This window comes from Magallana gigas, chromosome 5, assembly GCF_963853765.1.
Source record: "Magallana gigas chromosome 5, xbMagGiga1.1, whole genome shotgun sequence".
In the NCBI taxonomy this organism is placed as follows: domain Eukaryota; kingdom Metazoa; phylum Mollusca; class Bivalvia; order Ostreida; family Ostreidae; genus Magallana; species Magallana gigas.
The window spans coordinates 5,743,175-5,767,141 of NC_088857.1; the positions used below are offsets into that span (position 1 = coordinate 5,743,175).

A 23,967-nucleotide genomic window follows, 5' to 3' on the forward strand; every position below is an offset into this window, starting at 1 on the left:
AGTAAGGGGATTTATCAAATCAATATTGACATCATAATCTTTAACGGTTCTAGCCCTAAAAACACTTTGGATTCAATTACTACATTTTGACCTTAACAGAGAAAAAATTATTTAGGTATGTTTTCATTTGAGTTTGATTTTCATCATAACATTACATGTATGATTATTGCTTTTATAATAACATTATCTGATAATAAAACTCCTTATTTACTATGTCTTTCAGGACAAAAACATGACAAAGATGAAGAAAAACGTTTGATTGATGGTATGGTTAGTTTTCAATCAAGGATATTAATAGTGTATAGTTATATATACTGTTTTGCATTTAAATGTATAATCTAATAAATATATTTTTCTTAACTTAATAGAGGAACCTTTCTATAAAACTTCAGCCTATCACGAAGGTGTGAAATTTTTAAACAGTGGTGGAAAAATACTTTGTTTGAAAGGACGATGGGGGTCTGGGAGAACGTCAACAGCTAATAAAATATACAAGGATGTCACAGATTCACCGCCGATAATAATCAGTGATCCTTTAACATTTGACGTGAGGGAAAAATCTGAACCCATCATTATTAGCCAAGCTTTTTTAAACAGAAAAAAATGTGTAGAAATGGAACATTTCAGAGAAAAAATCTGCATATTTTTCAGAAATATACCCTCTTCAAACAAAAATTCAAAAGTCTTCATAATCTTAATACTAAAAGAAAACGAAGATCCGAAAGCAATTTATGAATTCTTCGAATCCTCTGTGGTGCAAAAGAGGGACATAAAGATTTTAGATTTATCTAACAATCTAAGAAGAGGAGATCGGATTCAAATCTTGTATTCACAATTCCAGACATCTTCTTATGTTGACAACTTCCATGAAATTGAAAAACTTGCAATAAAAGGCAATGACAATTCGTTAGGATACCCGGAAATATGTGCTTTGTTTTGTAGATGCCATTTTCAAAAAGTTGGACCAGTATTATTTTGCAATCAACCTCTAAGAAATTTAAAGTCGTATTTAGAAACTATGCACCAATCCAATGATAGAGACAAGTTTCTTATGTTGGTATATATGAGTTTAAATCAAATGATGATTGATGTTGTCAACGAAAATGACATGCTTTTTGAATTACTGGAGTTATGTAGCTGTGTTCCCAAAAACCAAAAGGAGGCAACCGAGACCACATTGGAACATAGGAACAAAAATAAAACTGAAGTAACAGAAGAAACAAGTATTACTGAGCTGGGGCAAACCTCTGGAAAGAAACCCCCCAAAAAGCATAACAGAGAGCACGTTACATCCTTAATACCAATGGAGTTCATAAAAAAAGAAAGCCGGACGTCCGTTTACAAATTACAGCATGAAGTTATAAAGAGAGTGACTCTTATTGTTTTTGGAACTCATCATTTTGATAAACTGCTTACATTATCCGACCCTGAAGAATTAGTGACATGGGTTAAAAAAGAGCGGTTGATTGACCCACAGGGCGATATTGAACCTGTATTAGAAATCAAAGAGGAACAATGGAGACAATACCAAACAATGAAAAATAAAAACTGAAAAAAATCAATGAAAAATCAAAATTTATTAAAATCAAATATAATTTAAATCGATATAAATGAACGATTTGTTTTTACTGGAGTCTTGTAGCTTTAATCAAATTGGAACTAATTCTTCAAAAGAATTACAAAACTAAGAAGTTTTATTTCTTGATACTGAAGGAGTTTGTTTTGGATTTAATAAGGGGTCCATTTAAGGTGAGATGGGACACTTCCATGTTGTGACGGATTATCTATCCAAATAAACATGAAAAATGAAGTGTAGTTATGTTAGTAGTTTCTTTCTCAGTGTTGTCACCTAACAGCGAATCGCAGTGGGTTAATAGTTTACTACGAAAGTAAGTCATGATTTCAAATCAAGCTGGGGGTTTTCAATTTTTTACCTGTCAAGAAATTTTGAATAGCAATTTTTGGGATAAATATTGTTAAGTTTCTAATTCTAAATTCTAATCCAATGAAAGTATTCTTATTTTAATGTACTTTAATCCACATTAACATCGATAGATGTTCCATACCACCTTTAAGATAGTTATATAATTTCATAAAGAAAATGTTATCATATCTTGAGCTTACTATTAATGATGACAAAAAACTATAAAAATAAATTGAACAGATTGGTCTGGCGATCGTGGGGCTGTTTTCAAAACCAATTAAGATATACATGAACGGACATAATACCGTATAACGGGTATCTTTAACGTGCTACTAATTTTTACTAATTTTCACGAGTTTTATGTATCCGTAAACATTAAAGGCGTAAATTTTAACAGAATACAAACTAACGTAAATTTTCTACATCGTACCTATGAGAGTAATGTTCATGACCGTAAGCTTAGTCCCTGACGGCTGATCGTGTAGGTATATTTGAGTTTATATCTTCCTATTCAGTCTTGAGAATTTTTATAATTACGTATAATGCCACGGGGGGGGGGGGGGGGGGGGGGAGAACATTTTTAAAATGTAGTTGTCTTTCTTTATTTCCCGGGAAATCGAACTGAGACGAGCACATGGTGTACATCAATGATGATACCCAGATTAATAGGAATAAGTAAAGTGTATGTCGCATCTGAAATAAAGGTAAATGAATAAACACAATCATAATAATTAAGGATTTGTTAACAGAAAAGCGTTTTTCTGATTTGTATGTGTGTTAACTGTAACAAAGTTACGATGAAATCTCCCCCCCCCCCTTTACCACAGATGATTTTAATTTTTACGGACGTATCCAATTCGTAAAACATTTACGCGTAAAAATTCAAATCGCCCTATTTTAAGACAAATTCGTAAAGAATCACAGCGGTAAAAATTACCTGTTATACGGTATTAAAAGATTTAGTAACACTATTGGTTTCAGAGTCTGTTTTATCTATATTGGTTTATTAGTACAGTGAAACTTCTCTCAACCGGCAGGCTGCCGGGCCGGACAAAAGGGCTGGTTTACAGGGGGTGCTGGTTTACTGAGGTACAGGAAAAACTAGCCATAGTCAAGGAAATTATGTCTCTGTTTGATCCATATATATACAGTCTCGGGTCATAAGTATTCGTAAAAAAAACAAAATGGCGGCGATGTAATCAAATCTAGGTCACCTTAGTTTCATCAACTTTTTAACTTAATTAAATTTCCACCAACCTTAATATTTCGTAAGACAGCCTTTAAACTTGATTACTGCTTGAATTCTTCTTGGAATCGACTGGTAAAGCCTCTGAATAAATTGAAGCGGGATTTTTTCCCGGGCCTGTCGAACGGCAGCTGCCAGGTCATCGTTGGTCCTCAGATTATGAACATTTCTATTAATTTCGTGTTTCATTTTTTTCCAGCAATTTTCAATAATATTTAAGTCAGGACTTTGGGCTGGCCATTCAAGTGTTGTTATTCCCTCTCTAGTCACGAAATCTTTCACTACTCTCGCTCTATGCACAGGCGCATTGTCGTCTTGAAATATATACTGATTGTTAGGGAAATGCATGGCTACAACAGGCCATTAGTTGCTATCAATGATTTCAATATATTTTTCGGCATTTATGTTACCGTCGACAATACATAAAGTACCTACACCGTGGGTTGTTATACATACCCACACCATCAAATCAAGGCGCCGTCCAGAAGGGGGTGCAACACAAGGGGGGTCCCACTATTCACCATCCTTTCGCCATACATACACGCGTTGTTCTTCATCAATCATAACCTTACATTCATCACTGAATATTATATTATTCCAAAAATCATCGACAGTTTTGTGTCTGTATTGTTTACACCAATTAACTCGCTTTTTCGTGTTCACTTCACGAATCCGGAGTTTTTTCTTTACAAGCCTTCTCCGATATCCCCCTTTTCTCAAAATTCTTTTTACCGTACTCTCTGACAGTCTACTAGCTCCATTCTCATTGGAAACATTCGTTAACTCAGTCAAAGTCCTTCGACGATTATTTTTCACTAGTCGAATAAGTTGCCTTTCCCCTTGAACACTACACTTACGCGGCCTGCCACTTCGATTCTTGTTTTCTGTAATTTCACGTCTTTCCTGTCGCTTTAAAAAACTGCATATTGTAGATATTGGTCTTCTTGTTATTTCTGATATTTCTTTTAACTTTATATTAGCTTTAGACAATGATAAAATACTTTCTTTTTCGGATGCACACAGTTCAGATCCTTTTCTACCCATTTGTTTTGATAGCGGAAACAAAACATTTGCAGACAACAAAATACGTCATAACACAGCCACGTGATCCGTCATGTGCTTGAGTATATTTGTACAAAGTAAGAGGGATAACTCTAGTTTGTGCGTCAATAACGACGCTGAAATGGGGAGCGAAGCGCGGTAGTGAAAATGACGGCCGCCATTTTTTACGAATACTTTTGACCCAAGACTGTGTGTGTGTATATATATATATATATATATATATATATATATATATATATATATATATATATATATATATATATATATCCATAATTGATAATATTCAAAATAGACCATTCCTGCATATAGCATAATTCCACGCATATTCCCATGAAATAATTAAACTCTATCTGCTCGAAATTGAACAACCTGATGAGCCCTTATCTTTGTACAGTAAAACATCACGAAACAAATAAGTATGATTCACATTGCCACTTTATTACATGTATTTAAAGCAATATGAGCTGCAATTTTCATGTTGTAACAAATATGTTATTTTCTACTAAAATGAAAAAGAATGTCATGGTTTTTCAATATCTGTAAGCCACGTACTACCAGGTTTTTGCAGCAGAATAAAATTCTAAAAAATACAGCTCATATTGCTTTAACCAAATTTGGTTTGAAATAATCACGAAAATGACAATAGATGATTATATAACAATAATTAAAAAGTTGATTAAATTAATCATAAATCATGAATATTTGATTTTTTATGCCATACTATTTCACAACTAAACTAATCCATAACTCCCATAACTCATGTAATCAATGATGTGATTGATTAGATAATCTATGCAAAACATAATCATTGTGGTCTGAAAGCGCCATGTACTTGATTAATTCTAATTAATCAGGTTCAGACCCCAAAGAGGGAGGGAGAAAATTTTAAGTGGCAAAGTGCATTCCAATATCTTTTAATAAAAGTAGATTAATAATTGCCTCGATATACATACATGTAAGCCTTACAAACCTTAGTCCAATATACATGTAAACACAGACAATTACTCTTCATGCATGGGTAAGGATATACAAATGCTCCACCTTACAAGATATACAAAAAAACCTAATACTTGTTAAGGTCTTTCGTTTCCAACGGAAGACCTAATAGTTTTCGTACTGTTCCTTATTAAGGTCTTCCGTTTCCAGCGGAAGACCTTATTGTTTTTGTACTGTTTCTACTGATGTTTGGGCGTGATCTAAACTTCATACATTTTTCTTAATTTTTTTCGTAGTCACTTCCGGTACCGAATTATCGGCCATGTTGTAATTTTTGACGACTCATTTTGTGCAGCTTTAAACTCAGAAACCATAAGAGATATGAATATGATAGGTAGACTATAGTTTGAAGTTGTGCAGCATGTAGTTGTTTAATGCCTGTTGCACCATTTCTTGGAGCTCGCCTGGGCACGACAATTGGGTAGGAATTTTCATTCAAAATGTTCACACGTTTTGATTTATGTCTTTTTATCAGTTGATATTTTGTTAAGACATATATAACAAAAGTGGTAGAGAATCAAAAGTTCTTTCAAACAAAATCAATAAAAAGGGGCAGGCCCCTTTATTTAGGGGCCAAGGCACTCGTAAACTCTATTACAAATAACTTAAAAAGGATAAATATTTTGTAATGCATTATAGAAGCAAAGTTGTTGATCGTACCAATATCTATTAGAAAAAATCATTGCCACGCCCATTTATTACGTAATTAGGGATTTTTAGGGCCCAAAGTACTTAAACTTTGACGCAATATAACTAGAGAAGTAAACATATTTTGTTAGACATCATAGAAAAGAAAATGTTTGAATTTATGATTTAAATCGATTCCACTTATCAAAACACGAATTTCTGTCCCCATTAAGGATCTAGAGGGCTGGCCCCTTAAATATTCAATCATTTGTATCTCAAAAATGATCAACAATTTTAGATGGGTGTAAGATCAAAAAATGTTAGAATTCTTAAGACCTTTTAAAAAAATCAAGAAAAAGGGGCTGGCCCCTTTTTTGGGGGGGAGGGGGGGGGGGGCAAGAGACTCGTTAAGTCTTTTACAAATGACATAAAAACGATTAAGATTTCTTAATGCATTATAGAAGCAAAGTTGTTGATTGTAGCAATATCTATCTGGAAAACTCATTGCCACACCCATTTATTACGTAATTAGGGATTTGTATACATTATCTGAAAGTGTGTGTGTGTGTGTGGAGGGGGAGGGGTAATTCTGAAATTGTATTGATTATTCATGGTATGATTTAAAACAGAAATCGCTAGGAAGACCTACTCGTTACTCGTAACGAGATCGTATCTAGTTATTATTATTTTTTTCCCCAAATTTTGTGCACGAGATTTCTCGAAAACTATTCGACCGATCTCAACCATTTTTTCACAGATGTTTGGGCGTGATCTAAATTCATACATTTTTCTTAATTTTTTGTAGTCACTTCCGGTACCGAATTGTCGGCCATTTTGTAATTTTTGACGACTCATTTTGTGTAGCTATAAACTCGGAAACCATAAGAGATATGAATATGAAATTTTCAGGATAGGTAGACTATAGTTTGAAGTTGTGCAGCAGGTAGTTGTTTATTGCCTGTTGCGTCATTTCTCGGAGCTCGCCTGGGCACGACAATTGGGTAGGAATTTTCATTCAAAATTTTCACACGTTTTGATTCATATCTTTTTATCAGTTGATATTTTGTTAAGACATATATAACAAAAGTGGTAGAGAATCAAAAGTTCTTTCCCATAAAATCAAGAAAAAGGAGCTGGTCCCTTTATTTAGGGGCCAAGGCACTCTTAAACTCTATTACAAATAACTTAAAAAGGATAAATATTTTGTAATGCATTATAGAAGCAAAGTTGTTGATCGTACCAATATCTATTAGAAAAAATCATTGCCACGCCCATTTATTACGTAATTAGGAATTTTTAGGGGCCAAAGTACTTAAACTTTGAAAATATAACTAGAGAAGTAAACATATTTTGTTAGACATCAAAGGAAAGAAAATGATTGAATTTATGATTTAAATCGATTCCACTTATCAAAACACGAATTTCTGTCCCCATTAAGGATCTAGAGGGCTGGCCCCTAAAATATTCAAACATTTGTATCTCAAAAATGATCAACAATTTTAGATGGGCGTAAGAATAAACATTGTTTGTATTCTTAAGACCTTTTCAAAGAAATCAGGAAAAAGTGGCTGGCCCCTTTTTGGGGAAGGGGGGGGGGGAAGGGAAGAGACTCGTAAAGTCTATTGCACATTACATAAAAACGATTAAGATTTCTTAATGCATTATAGAAGCAAAGTTGTTGATTGTAGCAATATTTATTTGGAAAACTCATCGCCACACCCATTTATTACGTAATTAAGGATTTGTATACATTATCTAAAAGTGTGTGTGTGTGTGGGGGGGGGGGGTGTAATTCTGAAATGTATCGATTATTCATGGTATGATTTAAAACAGAAATCGCTAGGAAGACCTACTCGTTACTCGTAACGAGATCGTATCTAGTTATTTTTTCCCCCAAATTTTGTGCACGAGATTTATCGAAAACTATTCGACTGATTTCCACCATTTTTTCACAGATGATTAGACTTGATATGAACTTAATACGTTTTAGATAATTTTTTTGTCGTCACTTCCGGTACCGAAATATCAGCCATTTTGTTCATTTTTACGACCTATTTTGTGCACACTAAAACTATTAAAGACATGAATATGAAATTTTCAGGATAGGTAGACCATAGTCTGAAGTTAATCCTATTGTTTTTGTTTTACGCCAGTGGCCCCATTCTTAGGAGCTCACTCTGGCTCGAAAATTGGGTACGATTTTTGTTCCCAAGTTTTTGTCTACAAGATTCCTCAGAGATGGGTGGATAGATTTTCTTCAAATTTGCAGGAATGATAGATCAACACTTTATCCTCAGGAATTTATTTTATTTTTTTCCAAAGTTCATTTCCTGTCGTCCGTTTCCTGTCCCGCGTCAAAAATCTTGTGACATTGAGGTCTCAATAATGATTAGGACTTGGGCATTCAGACTTCGTAGGATTATAGATATATAGTTGTAGATGTCTTCAAACTATTATGTTTTGTTCTTCATAACTCCCGGTCGTCACCGGAAGCACTCTAAAAATTATTTTTTTTGCATTAATTTTATTTCATATAGAATTAAAGTATAAGTAATAATCCTTACATATGTGATGTGGCCGATGTTAAATGAAAACAAAAATTCGACTTTCGGTGAGATATCTCAGATGATTTATTTGATATCCGCGAGATTTTAGTCACTGTAAGTGATTGAGACATGAAACTTTAATGAATGATAGACAATTAATTGAAGATGTGTTCAACGGGTTTAATTTTGTCAACTGTCACTTCTGGTGCTCACCGGAAGGTTCAAACAATCCATGTTTTTAACAAGTATAACAGATTTTCTTAGGTGTTTCATCTAGCATAATAAACAGTGATGTACACTAGTCAAATGTACAAGAACTACTAGCTTTTTTTCCATTAATCACTTTCGTTCGTCCGTTTCCAGTCTCGAGATAAAAAAAAAACTAGTTTCACAAGGATCTGGCAGATAGTATCGACATTTCATTGTATCGTATAAAACTAATCGGACGGAAGACCTATTCGTTACTCGTAACGAGATCTAGTTATATATATTAATCATAGGTAGGAATATACAAATGCCCAACCTAGTCAAAGCATTGACTTAAAAATTAAAATTTATATTTAAAATCAATTTAAAACTGTCAAAGGTAGGAATTAAACTATAACCAATAAATTTGACAATACCGCAGGAAAGATAACTATCGTGAACTTAACAGTTTAAGCCCCGGTACACCCTTTGAAACAAATATATTCTTATGAAGCATCATTAAAAGAATTTATATCTTGAATTTCAGAAACATGAAGCACCTTTCATTTTCTAGATCTTGACCTTAAAGCCGCTTATATCAACTTGAGTTTACATTGGAACTCTGATAAAATATTTTAGTTTTGGAAACATCTGAAATGAAATTAAAACAGTTTTGAATGTAGAATTTAAAATCACAGTTGATGAAACATTTTATAAAAGTCCAATCAAGAATTTGTTATCTAAACAGTTATGCCGCTAGTTTTATTGACGTTCGATTTATCACCGAGTTCTAATCTTTAATTTCAATGTAGACTAGTATAGAACAGAATACGATAACTGAATACGAATCGATGAATTAAAAAATAGAAAAAGAACTAGAGCAAAGCTCGTTGCAAAGCAACGAGTGGGTCTTCCGTTAATGTCGGAAGTTAAGCTGGAAGTTCCTGTAAGAAGCAGAGCTCTAAAACCAACAACAAGAGTAATTAAAATAAAAAGATGGGAAAAAAATCCAATTATTCCTGGTACGACTTAACAAAATACGAATGATTTTAAGTACGACTTAACAAAAACTTTTCCGATTTCAAGTACGACTTAACAAAAAAAATCCGAATGTGTTCAAGTACGACTTAACAATTATTTTTGGTACGAATTAATTTTACTTTGAACATTATGCTATTTTTTAAACCAAGGACGCGGAATCAAAATTTCCGGAAAAATCAATTTTTAAACCCCGATATCTCTGTAATGCATCGTCCGATTTTCAAACGGATTTCAGATTTGAATTCACCATGGCAAGTTCTATAAGACTGGTGTATTGTCTTATTTTGTTCAAAAAAATGAAAATTTCCAAAAATTGGAACTGCTTCCGGTTTTGAGCAAAATTGATGAACAAAATTTTAAACCTCCCAGTACATTATAGAATTGATACATCTATTATCAGTAAAAAATTCAAAGCGATATCTTTAAAGTTTACGGAGATTTCTTCCGGACAAAATCACTTTCTTTAAATTTAAAAATGGCCGCCAAATTTGAACGGAAGCGACATAAATGCTGAAACTTTAATATCTTTAAGGCACGGTAACTTTACAAAAGCTCTGAAAATTTCATTGAAATCGGATGAAAACTGTTTGAGATATAAAGCCGAGAAGGAGTCAGAAAAAAAATAAAAAATAAAATAATAACTAGAGCAAAGCTCGTTGCAAAGCAACGAGTGGGTTTTCCGCTAATGTCGAAAGCAACGCTAGAAGTACGTCTAAGAAGCAGAGTTCTTTATCTAGTAACAAAGAAACCGAAGTACAAAAAGATAAAAAAAATCGAATGATTCTTGGTACAACTTAACATAATCCGAATGTTTTTAAGTACGACTTAACCAAAAACCCTTAACCATTTCAAGAACGACTTAACAAAAAAAACCAATGTGTTTAAGTACGACTTAACAAATTTGACTTCATTTTAGGTACAAGTTTACTTTACCTTGAACTAACATCTTTTTTCTTAACCCAGAATGCAAAATTAAAATTTACGTAAAAAATCAATTTTGTTTAAAACATAATTCTGAGCAACTTTTTCTCTTCACTGCTTTTCAAAGGGTTGACCTTTCGTACTGTGTGCTCGTTGCGTCATTAATTGTCAGAAACTTATCGATGTTAAGTTTACTTTACTGTACCTCTGTGAATATTTTCTATGTAAAATTACTATGAACCAGACAACATTGAAATGGTGAACATTTCAAAGGGCCCCGCTTATGTAATTTCAGAGAATTCTGCTTTGACCTTGAGCTATAACTTGAAATTTATCCAGCTGGCATAGAACTTTTAATTCAATTTCATTCCTCCTAACATACATGCATTTTTGTTCAATCTGACCAAGATTAAGCATATTTGGAAAATAATCTACTGTCTAAAACTAATTTTAAAAAGATCTGCTATGACCTTCCAGGGCTCTACATTAACTTTTTTTCCTACTTGTCCATTCGGACAAGTGACCAAAACATTTACTTGTCCGAACTTCAACTTCACTTGTCCGAAAAATTTTCAATATTAAAGATCAAATATTGTCAACTTGAGAACTACAGTACTCTATTACTAAAATAAAATCATTTATTGATTAATACTCTAGCTATAATTAATAACCTGACTTTTTAAATGGAAACTTAAAGTGTCTTTCCTATAATTATGTACATGTATTTGTTCTATATAACATTAAACATGATTTGTCAGCTGTAGCTTTGTCATGGCAAATTACAAGACATCTTAAATTTAGCATCAGGTTTAAAAATACATGTAACTGTTATATTGATTTCTCAGCTGTTTTTTAAACTAAACATGGAATGTCATCATAGTCTATCAATGATGAATGAAACCTAAAATAAGTTACATTTCTTTCCATAATCCTTTATCTTTGCTACCTTTTCTTCCTTTCTTTTTCTTAACATATGTGTTTGGTACTTTGTAAGAACTAAGATCCACACCTTGAAAGTTGTTTGAAATTAGTGAACTTCAATCCCGATCAAGAGTAACTCAATTGTATTGCAATTTGATGTCGGGATCGAAATTCAAAATAACTAATTGATAAACTTATAACGAGACTACAGATAAACTTATCACAAAACTTTCTTTTCTTTTTTAAATGTTGGAGACTTCTTACTATAAAATATGCACTTGTCCAGTCGGACAAGTGGCCAGCAATATTCACTTGTCCGCATATTTTTTTAACTGGTACCGGACAAGCGGACAAGCGTTAATGTCGAGCCCTGCCTTCACATTGACAGACTTGGTTCAAGGTCACTGCACGCCATTAACCAATAAACTCTGTAAAGGTAAAATATTAGCCAAATTGGGGCTAAAAGGAGAGTATATCTATGCTCTTAAAATATGGATTTTTGTGTGATCTGATATGACCTTGACTCTTCATCTACAAATATCATTCGAGGTCATTGCATATATTTTGATCAAAGGCATCATGTGGGTGAAGTATGAGGCTGAATGGAGCAAAGGGAGAGAAGATATACTCCGGACAAGGATTTTTTAAAATATAATTCTGCTATGACCTTCACAGTTTCTTTTCACTGAAAATAGGTTCAAGGTCACTACACACCCTTTCACCCTTTACTCAAACGCTCTGCTTATGTGAAGTCTGAGCCAAATAAGGGTTAGTAGAAATTATATATGCTCTCAAAAAAGGATTTTTGCATGATCCGATATGATCTTCACCCTTTACCTAGAAATTTCATGCAAGGTCACTGCACATCGTTTAACCATAGAGACACTCTGTGAGTATTAGCCAGATTGGACCAAAGGGAAAAAAGATATGCCCCAGACAAGGATTTTATATATATAATTCTGCTATGACCTTAACCTTATACCTAAAAACATGGTTCAAGGTCACTGCACATCCTTCAACCAAAGGAACCCTGTGGATGAGGTATGAGCCAGATTGGGCCAAGGGGAGAGAAGCTATGCTCCGGTCAAGCCATCTCGGATGGACAGACGGACAAATTGATCACTAGAAGGCGCCCGCATAAACATGCCTTTTTATCTAATTTAAAATAGTATCCATGCTATCTGCCCATGGTGAATAGTCATCAATATTTACAATATTTAACCAAAAAATAGCTTTTAAAAATATTTGAAAAGGTAAAAATTGTAAAAACCCCAGCGGGATTCGAACTCATGACTTACAGGTTCCTAGTAACCCTCTAACCCACTGTGCTAAGGAGTTATGTGACCATTTTTGAAAAGAAACTACATGTACTTATAAAATTACACTTTATTTTATTGTTTATTTCGATAAACAATACGTCACAACATGGAAGTGTCCCATATCACCTTAAACTCGGAACACCTCTGACCTAATAAGATCGCATCATTAAATACAAAGTTTGATTTAACTCTAATTTGTTTATCATCAAGAAATTGTGCATCGCTGACAAATAAAGTTTTCTTCTGTATAATGAAATACCAATTAACTGACTATTCGGACAATAGCAAGTTTATTGTCCCACTCCACAGCAACTATTTCCCTTGGCTTTGCCTCATTAAATAGTTGCTGTCTTTGGGGACAATAAACTTGCTATTGTCCTCATACCCAGTAAATACTAAATAGGCATATAATATCCCATCCACCTACATTTCATGTTATATAACCTCCCGTTTGTAACCTTCAATTTCACTGTAAAGTCAACATATCTGTCATAGCCGCAAGTTTCACAATTTATTTCTGCTTCTCATGTACTTAAAATCAGGGGCCTTAATATTGCTTACCAATTCCAACAAGAGACATCCCTCTAACTATTGATAATCATTAAAATTCATTTCATGAATCTACGCAACAATGATAAACCTTCAAGTACAGTCACAATTTTACAAAAATATTGACGGTACTTTATCCGAAACTGTTCCTTGTACCTTAAACTTAGTACACTAACATTTTTATGAAAAGACTAAGAAAGCTAATGCAATTCTGAGAAAAAGAATACCACATATTGCCAATTCCATTGAGGTTTAATAAAAATATGGCCATTTAAGTGAACCCACCATTTCCAATTTCCTTTAGTAAACACAGATTTACAGGGTTCTCCATAGTAAAACATCTTTACCTGACCTTTTAAGGGTCAACTTTTGTTCAACCACCTTTAAAAAGAAACCTTATTCAATACAACATACCCCTACATGATATAATCATGATAAAAGCTTCACATCACTTAGAAATACCCTTACATGTATACCCCCCACCCCCCAATCTTTTGATTTTCATAAAAAGTCATGGTTTGAAATGTTTTACCTAATTTTATGAAACGTGTGGCAATTTCCTTGAGTAATTTCTCACACATATGAAAACAATCATCAATGATTCTAAAATTTGATCTTTATTTGTTTATTGTATGATTTGTACCATTTTAATTAACAAATAGACAGCTGTCCTGCTTGTGATTTCTTGTTTTCATGAAAAAAGTAAGCTAACAATCATATTTAGTGAATATCTAATCTATTCTGATTTCTAGTCTCCTTCTAACCATGCTAAAACAGTAAGTTACAACCTACAAGTTAGACATCTGCCTTAAATTAAAATTAAATTCAAACACACCCAGGTAGCTGAAGACAGATCGAGTTGATGTCAATGAAAAATTTTCAAATTTGACATGTTTTTCTACTTTTTTTTATGCATATATACCTTAGAAAGGTAGAAATAGGTTGTTTCTTGTTCATTTCAAAAGTAATTATCATAGCAGATGTTATTTCAAAGTCAAATGTACATTTACATATCCTACATGTAATCTTAATGCAGACAATTAAATAGAGGGGGGGGGGGGGGATTTTTCAATTATGTAAACACATCTAAATATCTTTACGAAATAAAAAATAAAGGAAACATAATTGCATACTTTTATTGAAAAACAAATTTTCACAGCAATTATGAATTTCTTTTTAAACAGCCTTAATTTTGTTTTCATAATTTCTTATCAAACACCAACCACAACATGGCATGATGCTTTCTTCAGTTCCATTATTGTTTATGCATTATCGGATTTAATTTGAATTACCAGTAAATAGTCTGTAGAACACAAGGAATATGCATGTGGATAGAGGTGACAGGTTAATCTCAGGAGCTGACCCACAAGAATCAACAGGTACCGGTAAAAGCCATGTGGTAACAAGAGTCTGTTTTGAGCTGAAATAAAAAAAAAAAATAATTAGCTGTGTTTACATACATGTACTAGTAATAGCTGTGTTTACATTAACAAATGCATAGTATTTCTGGAAAAAATACACTGACCATGCAGTGTAATAGGTATGACATATCCCAATACATGACATAACATTTAGGCAGTACAAGATCAAAAATTTGCATATCAAGTCATAATATAATATTAAAAAATTTTCATAGGTATAAACATTTATCAAATGGAGAGAGAGAGAGTTTGAGAGAGAGAGAGAGTTTATTACCGTACTTGTAGTGCAACAGTCAATATTTCAATTCGTAAATTACAAACGAATATTACCCACCGAACAGCGTCAAAGTACATGTACTGGTATTAGCTTCTGGTATACCATTTTTTTATCAATTCTACTGTGTTTTTTTTTTTGCAAATAAATTTAGCAAGGGTTTTTGCTTATTTTCTTATAAATTACATGTTTTAAAAACAATACTATGTGTAATAAGCATAAAACATGTATGAGTTAACTTAATGAAGAATTTTTAATAGATTATTTTTCACAGAATGTGGTACATTACATGTACCGTATGTCAATCTTTATAAAACTAGCGTATATTTCGTGCGCCATAAATTGCAAGTTTTTTGTAAATATCATTTACTTGCATGATAGGTATATATGGTCTAACCAAAATTTTCTTCACAAAGCTACAGCTGTATGTACCACATATATGTTTTGTCACAAGTATACATTTAAAAAAAAACAACCCCAAATTCCAACAGTTGAAATAAACTCAACTCATTCTCTGATAAGTTCATTGTGTTTTGTGCGTGCATATCTTATTTGTCTGCTGCAACAGCAGCCAATCAGCGGTAAGCTGAATCCACAAAAAGAAAGTTTGTGTTTTAGGAGCGGGTAAATTGTTTATGCGACACTGTCAAGAAAACCACACCAAATAATAACAGGAAACATAAATATTCACTTATATGTATTGTGTTGTAAAGTAAAGGTTTTTAACACTTATTGCATCTTGCAAAACATGTGATGACCCTTAATCATCTGTCATATATCTGATATACATGTATATGTAAAAGATGGGAGAAATAACGACGGAACAAACTGGGATTCGAACCTGGCCCTCTGAATCTCTAGTCAAGTGCTCTACCAACTGAGCTACATGTATCTGGCACCGGTATTCAAACCAGTCTGACCGTCACATTCCTTCCCCCTTAAATGATCTTCACCCTCGAAGATCACCCCTGGCAGGAGTTAACCTGTTAGTTCCAGGGGTTGGTCACAACACCAATATTGTAACAGGATGGGAGAAATAATGAAGGACCAAACCGGGATTTGAACCTGGGCCCCCTGAATCTCTAGTCAGGTGCTCTACCAACTGAGCTATCTGGCACTGGTATTCAAAATGGTCTGATCGTCACATATATAAAGAATTATTTTAAACAATGTTGTTCAATAAAAAATAACACGCGCAACCTTCAGTTTTTGTCTGTAATTAATCAATATTGGCGTGCGATCAGTTCTCGCCGAGTACCATTTCTCACCAGTGCATTGTTACGTCATTTTATCAACACATAAAATTATATACGAATCAAAGTATGATGTTACAGTGCACCAGCGAGAAATGGTTTTCGACGAGAACTGCTCGCAGGCCAGTACTGCCAGTAGTCAGATTAAAAAAAGAGAATAAAAAATTACATTTAAATCATTAACAAGGACAATTTAAGTACACATCATAACTGCTAAACAAGAAAAATTATGTGAACTGGTAGAATAGTACGCATAGTTCTAACTTGTAACCTACATGTACAAGTACATGTACCGGGTACACGTTGGTCTGATAAACCTTTCTAATGATACAATGATTGGCATCATAAAGATATTAAAGTCATGTTTTAACTCTGAAGTCTGAAGTATACAATTTTATTTACTTGAAGTTATGTCTACAGGATATTCATGACTACATTTGGAGTCTTCTGCACAAGAATATATGATATGTTTCTAATTAGACCCTGCTTTGAATTTTGAGTTGAAAATTCACAATCTGTTATTTTTTTAAATAGATAAATTCAGTTACCCTTTCCAGTCCCCCATGAACCTCGAGCGAGTCTAAACATCCATGAAACATGTAAAAATTACACGTTAGCCTAGTAAACAAACACCCACACCATAACAACAAGAGGCCCATGGGCCACATCGCTCACCTGAGGAACAAGCGGTATGATAAAATCAGCTCAATGGAGTCATAATACAAACTATCTGGACAATGTTTAATAATTCATGTAAATCCTGTATAAATAAAATCCATTTTCCCTTGGATATTCTTCTGTTTATAATCATTAGTCCCTTTTCTAACAGGATGATTTTATAGTCATATCATATGTTGAGTATTGCAGATCTAAAAAAAGATCCCTAACAATAGTTTATATATGGGATATAAACGTACATCAAACTCTGAACCTTCTCGTGAGGCCAAAAAATTGTCCTGGGGCCAAAGTCTTAACAATTATAAAGAATCATCTGGCTGATTAGTTTCTGAGAAGATTTTTAAAGATTTACCCTATATATTCCTTTGTTAAACTTTGACCCCCCCCCCATTGTGGCCCCACCCTACCCCTGGGGATCATTATTTTCACAACTTTGAATCTACACTACCTGAGGATGCTTTCACACAAGTTTCAGCTTTCCTGGCTGATTAGTTTCTGAGAAGAAGATTTTTAAAGAATAACTCTGTTTATTCCTATGTAAAACATCGACCTCCCATTGTGTCCCAAACCTACCCCCAGGGGTCATGATTTTCACAAATTTGAATCTACACTACCTGAGTATGCTGACACACAAGTTTTAGCTTTCCTGGCTAATTAGTTTCTGAGAACAAGATTTTTAAAGATTTACTGTATATAATCATATGTTAAACTTCGATCCCCCATTGTGGCCCCAACCTACCCCCAGGGGTCATGATTTTCACAACTTTGAATCTACACTACCTGAGGATGCTTCCACACAAGTTCCAGCTTTGCCGGCGAATTAGTTTCTGAGAAGAAGATTTTTAAAGATTTACTGTATATATTCCTATGTAAAACGTCGATCCCCTATTGTGGCCCCACCCTACACCCAGGGGTCATGATTTTCACAACTTTAAAATTTACACTACCTGAGGATGCATCCACACAAGTGTCAGCTTTCCTGTCTGATTAGTTTCTGAGAAGAAGATTTTTAAAGATTTACTGTATATATTCCTATGTACAACGTCGATCCCCTATTGTGGCCCCACCCTACCCTCGGGGGTCATGATTTTCACAAATTTGAATCTTCACTACCTAAGGATGCATCCACACAAGTGTCAGCTTTCCTGGCCGATTAGTTTCTGAGAAGATTTTTAAAGATTTACTTTTTATATTCATATGTTAAACTTCGACCCTCCATTGTGGCCCCACCCTACCCCTAGGGGTCATGATTTTCACATCTTTGAATCTACACTACCTGAGGATGCTTCCACACAAGTGTCAGCTTTCCTGGCCGATTAGTTTCTGAGAAGAAGATTTCTAAAGAGTTACTCTATATATTCATGTTAAACTTCGACCCCCCCATTGTGGCCCCATCCTCAGGTGAGCTAAAAAGGTTAAGTTTACAATTCAATAAGTGGGTTTCTGGAAGAACAGATTTTGAAAATTTTCGTAATAAATATTGACAATTTTTTATACTTTTTTAATCTTTAGCTTTTAAGATCTGTGTACAAACATAGAATTGTGAGCAAATCTCTGTATCTTGCTTATAATTCGAAGCTTAACACTCAAATATGGTTAGTAAATAGAAATTGTAAACAACATGCACTACATGTATAACAAATAAAGAACACAATTTATTTTTTCGAAATGATTCATATATATATACATGGATATACCTACATATTTCCGTAAGCGATATCAAACTCTATTTAAACTGAATAAACTAGAGAAAATGCCAAGCATCTCAACAAAACCTATTGCATTAATCTACCATTACGCAAAAGATAATGCCGAATTAACGATAGAATGAATTGTATTTCAGTACCCCTACATCAGATTTTGCTTAATTTGCGCAGGTAAATGTAACGTAACGTAACTGTTTGATTTACCGAAGTCTCTGATTGATTTGGTACGTAAAAATCACGAAATACAGACGATAGTTTCCAGGTTAAAAAGCATAAATAATGAAAACGAAACGAAAATCAGAACAAGCTAACACCAACGTCATGTGTGAAAACTGTCAACGCATTGAAATATTTAACCTCAATTTACTTCACAAAATCGGCACCAATATATTTTTCATGTTTCAAAACTTCCCTTCATACGGGAACTGTTGCACAACAAGCAAATTCATCATAGTCAGATCGACACTTTTTCGTATAATGTCATGGCTGCTTTAAACAAAGAACCTCGTTTTAGAAGTATGGAATACGAGTCTTGGTAAAATGGGTATGCAAACCCGGGCCGTGGCAAAATAAATGCCGGGGCAGATCGGCAATCGTCAATTCCAAATACGCATTATTTTGCAGCAATATCTACAGCGAATACAAATATACTAGTCCATCAAATATCCTGATATTTTAATGAGATTGGCAGATTAGTAACTGCCAATCTTTTGTTTTGCCCAGGCCAAGTCTTGCCTACCCATTTTACCGGATGCCGAGCCCGATTGAAACACGCCTTTCCTTTATTATTATTTTCGTAATAACTTCGATTTGAAACAAAATTACCCCTTAATTTTTGCAATTTATATTTTCCTTCCTATAAGGATAATTTATGCTAAACTACGTTGAATTTGCCTCGGTAGTTCTTGAGAAGAAGATTTTTAAAAATGCACCCCCCTTTTTCTACAGTTTCAAGGTTTTCTCCGCATTGAATACAGATCGGACTTTAATTTTTGCAATTTATATTTGCCCTCCCATAAGGATGCTTTGTGCCAAATTTGGTTGAAATTGGATAAGCAGTTTCAGAGAAGAAGTTCAAAATGTAAAAAGTTTACAGACGGACAGACGGACAGACGGACAGACGGACGGACGGACAGACGGACAGACGGACGACGGACAAAATGTGATCAGAATAGCTCACTTGAGCTTTCAGCTCAGGTGAGCTAAACATATATGGCAAGAAAATAGGACTGTGTTTTGAGGTGATACTTTTGTACCCTAGGGTACACTCCTATATCTTTAAGGAGAAAAAGGGTTACAAAGAGGGTACAATGTAAAAGCATTGGAAAATGAAAGTAGCAAATTATTTAAGATACTTGTAAGTCACTAAGGTACAGAGGGTACAGAGGGTACAATGGTAACATAATGACTGAATGCCACAGACTAAGTAGCCTACATTTGATTCAATCTTTATTTCCTCTTTACAGTTTTTCAAATTGATATTATTTGTTGTGAATAATATAAAACTTGATATTAATTTTAATTTATTTTTAAGTGGGTCAGTTCTCTTTATTTGATATAATTAAAAGTTTTTCTTGAACCTAAATTGTCTATGAAGTCATATCCTTACATAACAATCATGATTTTTTATATTAATTCATATATACCTATGTTATAAACAGAAATATGAAGCTCTATATTTGGGCTTGTACACCCAATGATTATTGAAATCAATTAGTAGTAGGAATACTGTAGGTGCATGTTTTTCTCTTTTTGAAATATGTACAAAATCTGTACGTAAATATAGAAATATTCATTTCTTATGACATGTATATTGCAGGCTTATTCACATCTTTTGGTAAAACAATTTTGAATGGTAATTCCAGGGACATAAATAATGTTATTTATGTCCCTGGTAATTCATATAAAAGATTTGCTTGGCAATGTGTTTAAAAATTACTGCTGATCTATATTGGAACATCCCTTACCTGAGACAGTTAGATAAAATAATCCCGGGTAAATTCATAATTAAGGTCATTTCCATGAGTTTTTCATGATAAACTGTGAGGTCAGTAGCTTTTTTTTTAAAAGGGCTGATATCCTGAGAGAATATAAACATTTCACTTAGACATGCTTCTCAACAAGTGAAATATCTACATTTATTCTGCATGCAGGTGTTGTCAACAATATGTCTTTGAAGTTTGTATAAAAAAAAGGTGTGAAACTGAGAGTCCTTGCAAATAACATTGAATAGAGTTATACAGGTAAACCATACACATTGGAAGGTCCTTGAGGTGTGAAATGATTAACCCCTTGCAATCAACATAGGACATGTATATACAAGGACATGTATAGTTGGTGTCTTCCCACTTAGCCAAAATTCTGAAATTTACACAGGTGACTGGTTTTGGCTAGGTGGGAATGGTGCACAGGTGGTTAGGGAAGGGAGAGAACAAAAGAAATTAATTACAGGTGACCTAGAGTCCGTTTTAGAATGACCACAAGTGCTTTGAGAAAATTTTTGATTTTTTCTTTATGTGGGAATAAACTGTATAGTTACAGGCCAAATTAAACTTGTATTCCAGAAAAGTGCAAACACTTAACATGCTTTCTAAAGAAAAGTATATATATAAACATTCACAATATTTAGCTAAAGAAAAACCTTTTTTCATATGTTATGTACAACACTAATTTTTTTTATAATTGAATATTTTTTTCAAATTGAAAAGGACATATTACCTAGATTCCATGTTTGCAATTAAATTAAATTATAACAAGTGACATCATATCTAACTGTTCTTAAGTAAAATGTTGGCATAATTATATGATTGCTCTCTAGTGGCAGTATATGTACACCACGAAGTACTTAATTAAATTAAAGCAATAAAATTATTTTAAATCGTAATGAAGATCATCCCTTGTTGGCCTAGATATATATTGTTTTTACTTTGCAAATTGTAATGAATTATCATCAGCATTATAAATTCAAAGTCGGAAAACTGATCTCATATTTTATTTTATATGAGCAATGGAAAAATATGTTTAACCTGTTTGCTATAGCTAAGTATACATGTAACTATATTTTGAATAAGCACCTTGCCATGCACCTGGGTACAGGACACACCTGTTGTGTATATCTTGTATATTCTGTGTTAGTTCCATGGTTTTTTCTCCAGGTGAACAAACAATAGATTTTAATTAGATATACACAAACATATAAAAATGTCTAGACACACAAGCAGTAAAATTTTATCATGGGAAATAGTGACTTTTTACATACATGCATTTTTTTCCACAGACCTCAAGTCTAGCAGATTTAGCATCTAAAATCAGTATCTAGAGATGATTAAAATTGAGAAACAAAATGCATTAATAGAGCCATAACTTGAATATTACATTAAATCATTTTATACTACTACCAATTCTTTTTTTTAAAATTTGAACAATATTGAATTATGTACATAACAGGATTGGGCCATAGGCACTCTGAAATTTTATTTTTAAATTTGTTTTTAAATAAGATTTTTCCTAAGACACATAATATAAAGATATATTTAATAGTTTTATTAGTAATGTTAATGCATGTTCAGAGTAACAAGCACCAATTTTGTTTTTTACTGATCAATAAATCTTATTTCTGAGCACATTGTGTATACAAATAAATTCATTAAAGACATTTTACTTTAATGATAGTGTCATGTTACTACTCGTCTGGTTAGTGCCTCTGATATTCTTTTAAACACCATCACCAGCTCTGTAAAGTGACCTAACTACCTAACTAGTGTATAGATTCTGTGCATGTTAAAATGGTAACACTTGCACATAAGCCCGTTTCACAACGATACCCTAATATGATGATATGACATTTCATAATTTAAGATGAATTTAAGATAAGTTATAACTCAAAGGCGTCAGAACCCGGGGGGGGGGGGGGGGGGGGGGGGGGGGGAGGGGGGGGCTTAGGCCCCCCCCCCCACTTTTTTTGCAAAGTTAGACCTAACCATCAGGCACATAGCATCATAGAGGGTTCATACCCCGCAGCAAAAATAATTGTTCCTAAATTTACCTGAAAAGATGGAAATATTGAGAAGTTGGAGTCATAAGTATACTAGCGGATTAGGGTTTTCATTTTTGGGAATCAGGTTTTTTTTCCCTTTTTTTTGCTTGTCTAGATTTCTGAGGATTAGTCTAGCCTGCCCCCCCCCCCCCCCTTTTCAATTTGCTTCCGACACCACAGTGACTGTAACTGAATTTGGATATGTTTCGAAGATTTGCTTTTTGGGCACTGACATCATAATTAAACTCATATTTATTGAGCTAGGTCCTGCTTATGTCAAAATTTTAAGTTTAAATTTGTATGTACCCATCCAGTAAATTCTTTTTTCATTTGATATATACTGTAAATTAAGACTTTCAAAGTGAATTAATGTAAAACTTAATAAACATTTGAAGAGTAAAACCTGTAAATAATGTGCAGTGTCTACATTCAATGACATCTTGATGTACATTATGTGTAGAAGATTTTACATTTACATTATTGCATGCCGGTACATGAGTATTCAGATAAAGAAATCAAATTTATTTGATATAGAGAGATCGAATCCTACTCCTAAGGTATTTGGTGTCACATTTCTATTTCAAATATAATTCTGAAAACAATGTTAACATTCACTAGCTAGGATGTATGATATCAACTGCCTAAATCAATTGATTAAAAACATTTAAATTGTCGCAGCTACATGTTGATTTTCAGTCTAGTACATTTTTTGTCTACTTCTTGGTCCATTTAAATAGTCTGTGTTAACTATAATAATTAAGTTCTTATTCCTATATTAAAAAGGCAAATTAGACAATTTAGACTTAAAGGTAGGCCTAGGTGGAATGGAACTTTTGAAATATTACCTCAATGTAAGCATTTTTTCTTTTGGTATGGTTTACATCAAAGATGGGGGTGTTTTAGGCAAAAAGAAAACGACACAACCAAATACACCTGATAGAAGAATCTAGGATGAATTACAATAATTCTGAATGGAACAGCTAGCATTCCTTTGAAGGATCTAGCATTTGATACTCTTAAATCAAATTAAGAGAGCCAGGATTCTTTTATAGGTGGTACCAATTATAAATCCGTAGTCTCTGACCTACATCACCCCCACCCCTACCCGCTAAGACCAAACTTCTTCAGCATATGCTCTAGTTATGGTCTTACAAAAGATGGTGAAGAAAATATCGAGATTTATTTCTCCAAGAAAAATCATATATTTTACGAGGACTTTTTTAGGGGAAAATAAATCTTCATATTTCCTGATTCAGAAAAT

At 33.5% G+C, this 23,967-nt stretch overlaps 2 protein-coding genes across 3 annotated transcripts in view; one reads left to right on the top strand and one right to left on the bottom strand.

Annotated features, from left to right (window-relative positions):
• Positions 1 to 1,774, top strand: part of LOC136275803 (uncharacterized) — a 35,923-nt gene extending 34,149 nt beyond the window's left edge. For both annotated transcript variants that reach the window (XM_066085806.1, XM_066085805.1), the window contains exons 5-6: positions 224 to 265; positions 369 to 1,774. In XM_066085806.1, coding sequence (XP_065941878.1) covers positions 224 to 265; positions 369 to 1,552 — 1,226 coding nt within the window. In that variant the 3' untranslated portion in view covers positions 1,553 to 1,774. The remainder of the gene's footprint in view (positions 1 to 223; positions 266 to 368) is intronic.
• Positions 1 to 23,967, bottom strand: part of LOC136275781 (uncharacterized) — a 215,698-nt gene that overhangs the window by 126,812 nt on the left and 64,919 nt on the right. The window lies entirely within an intron of this gene.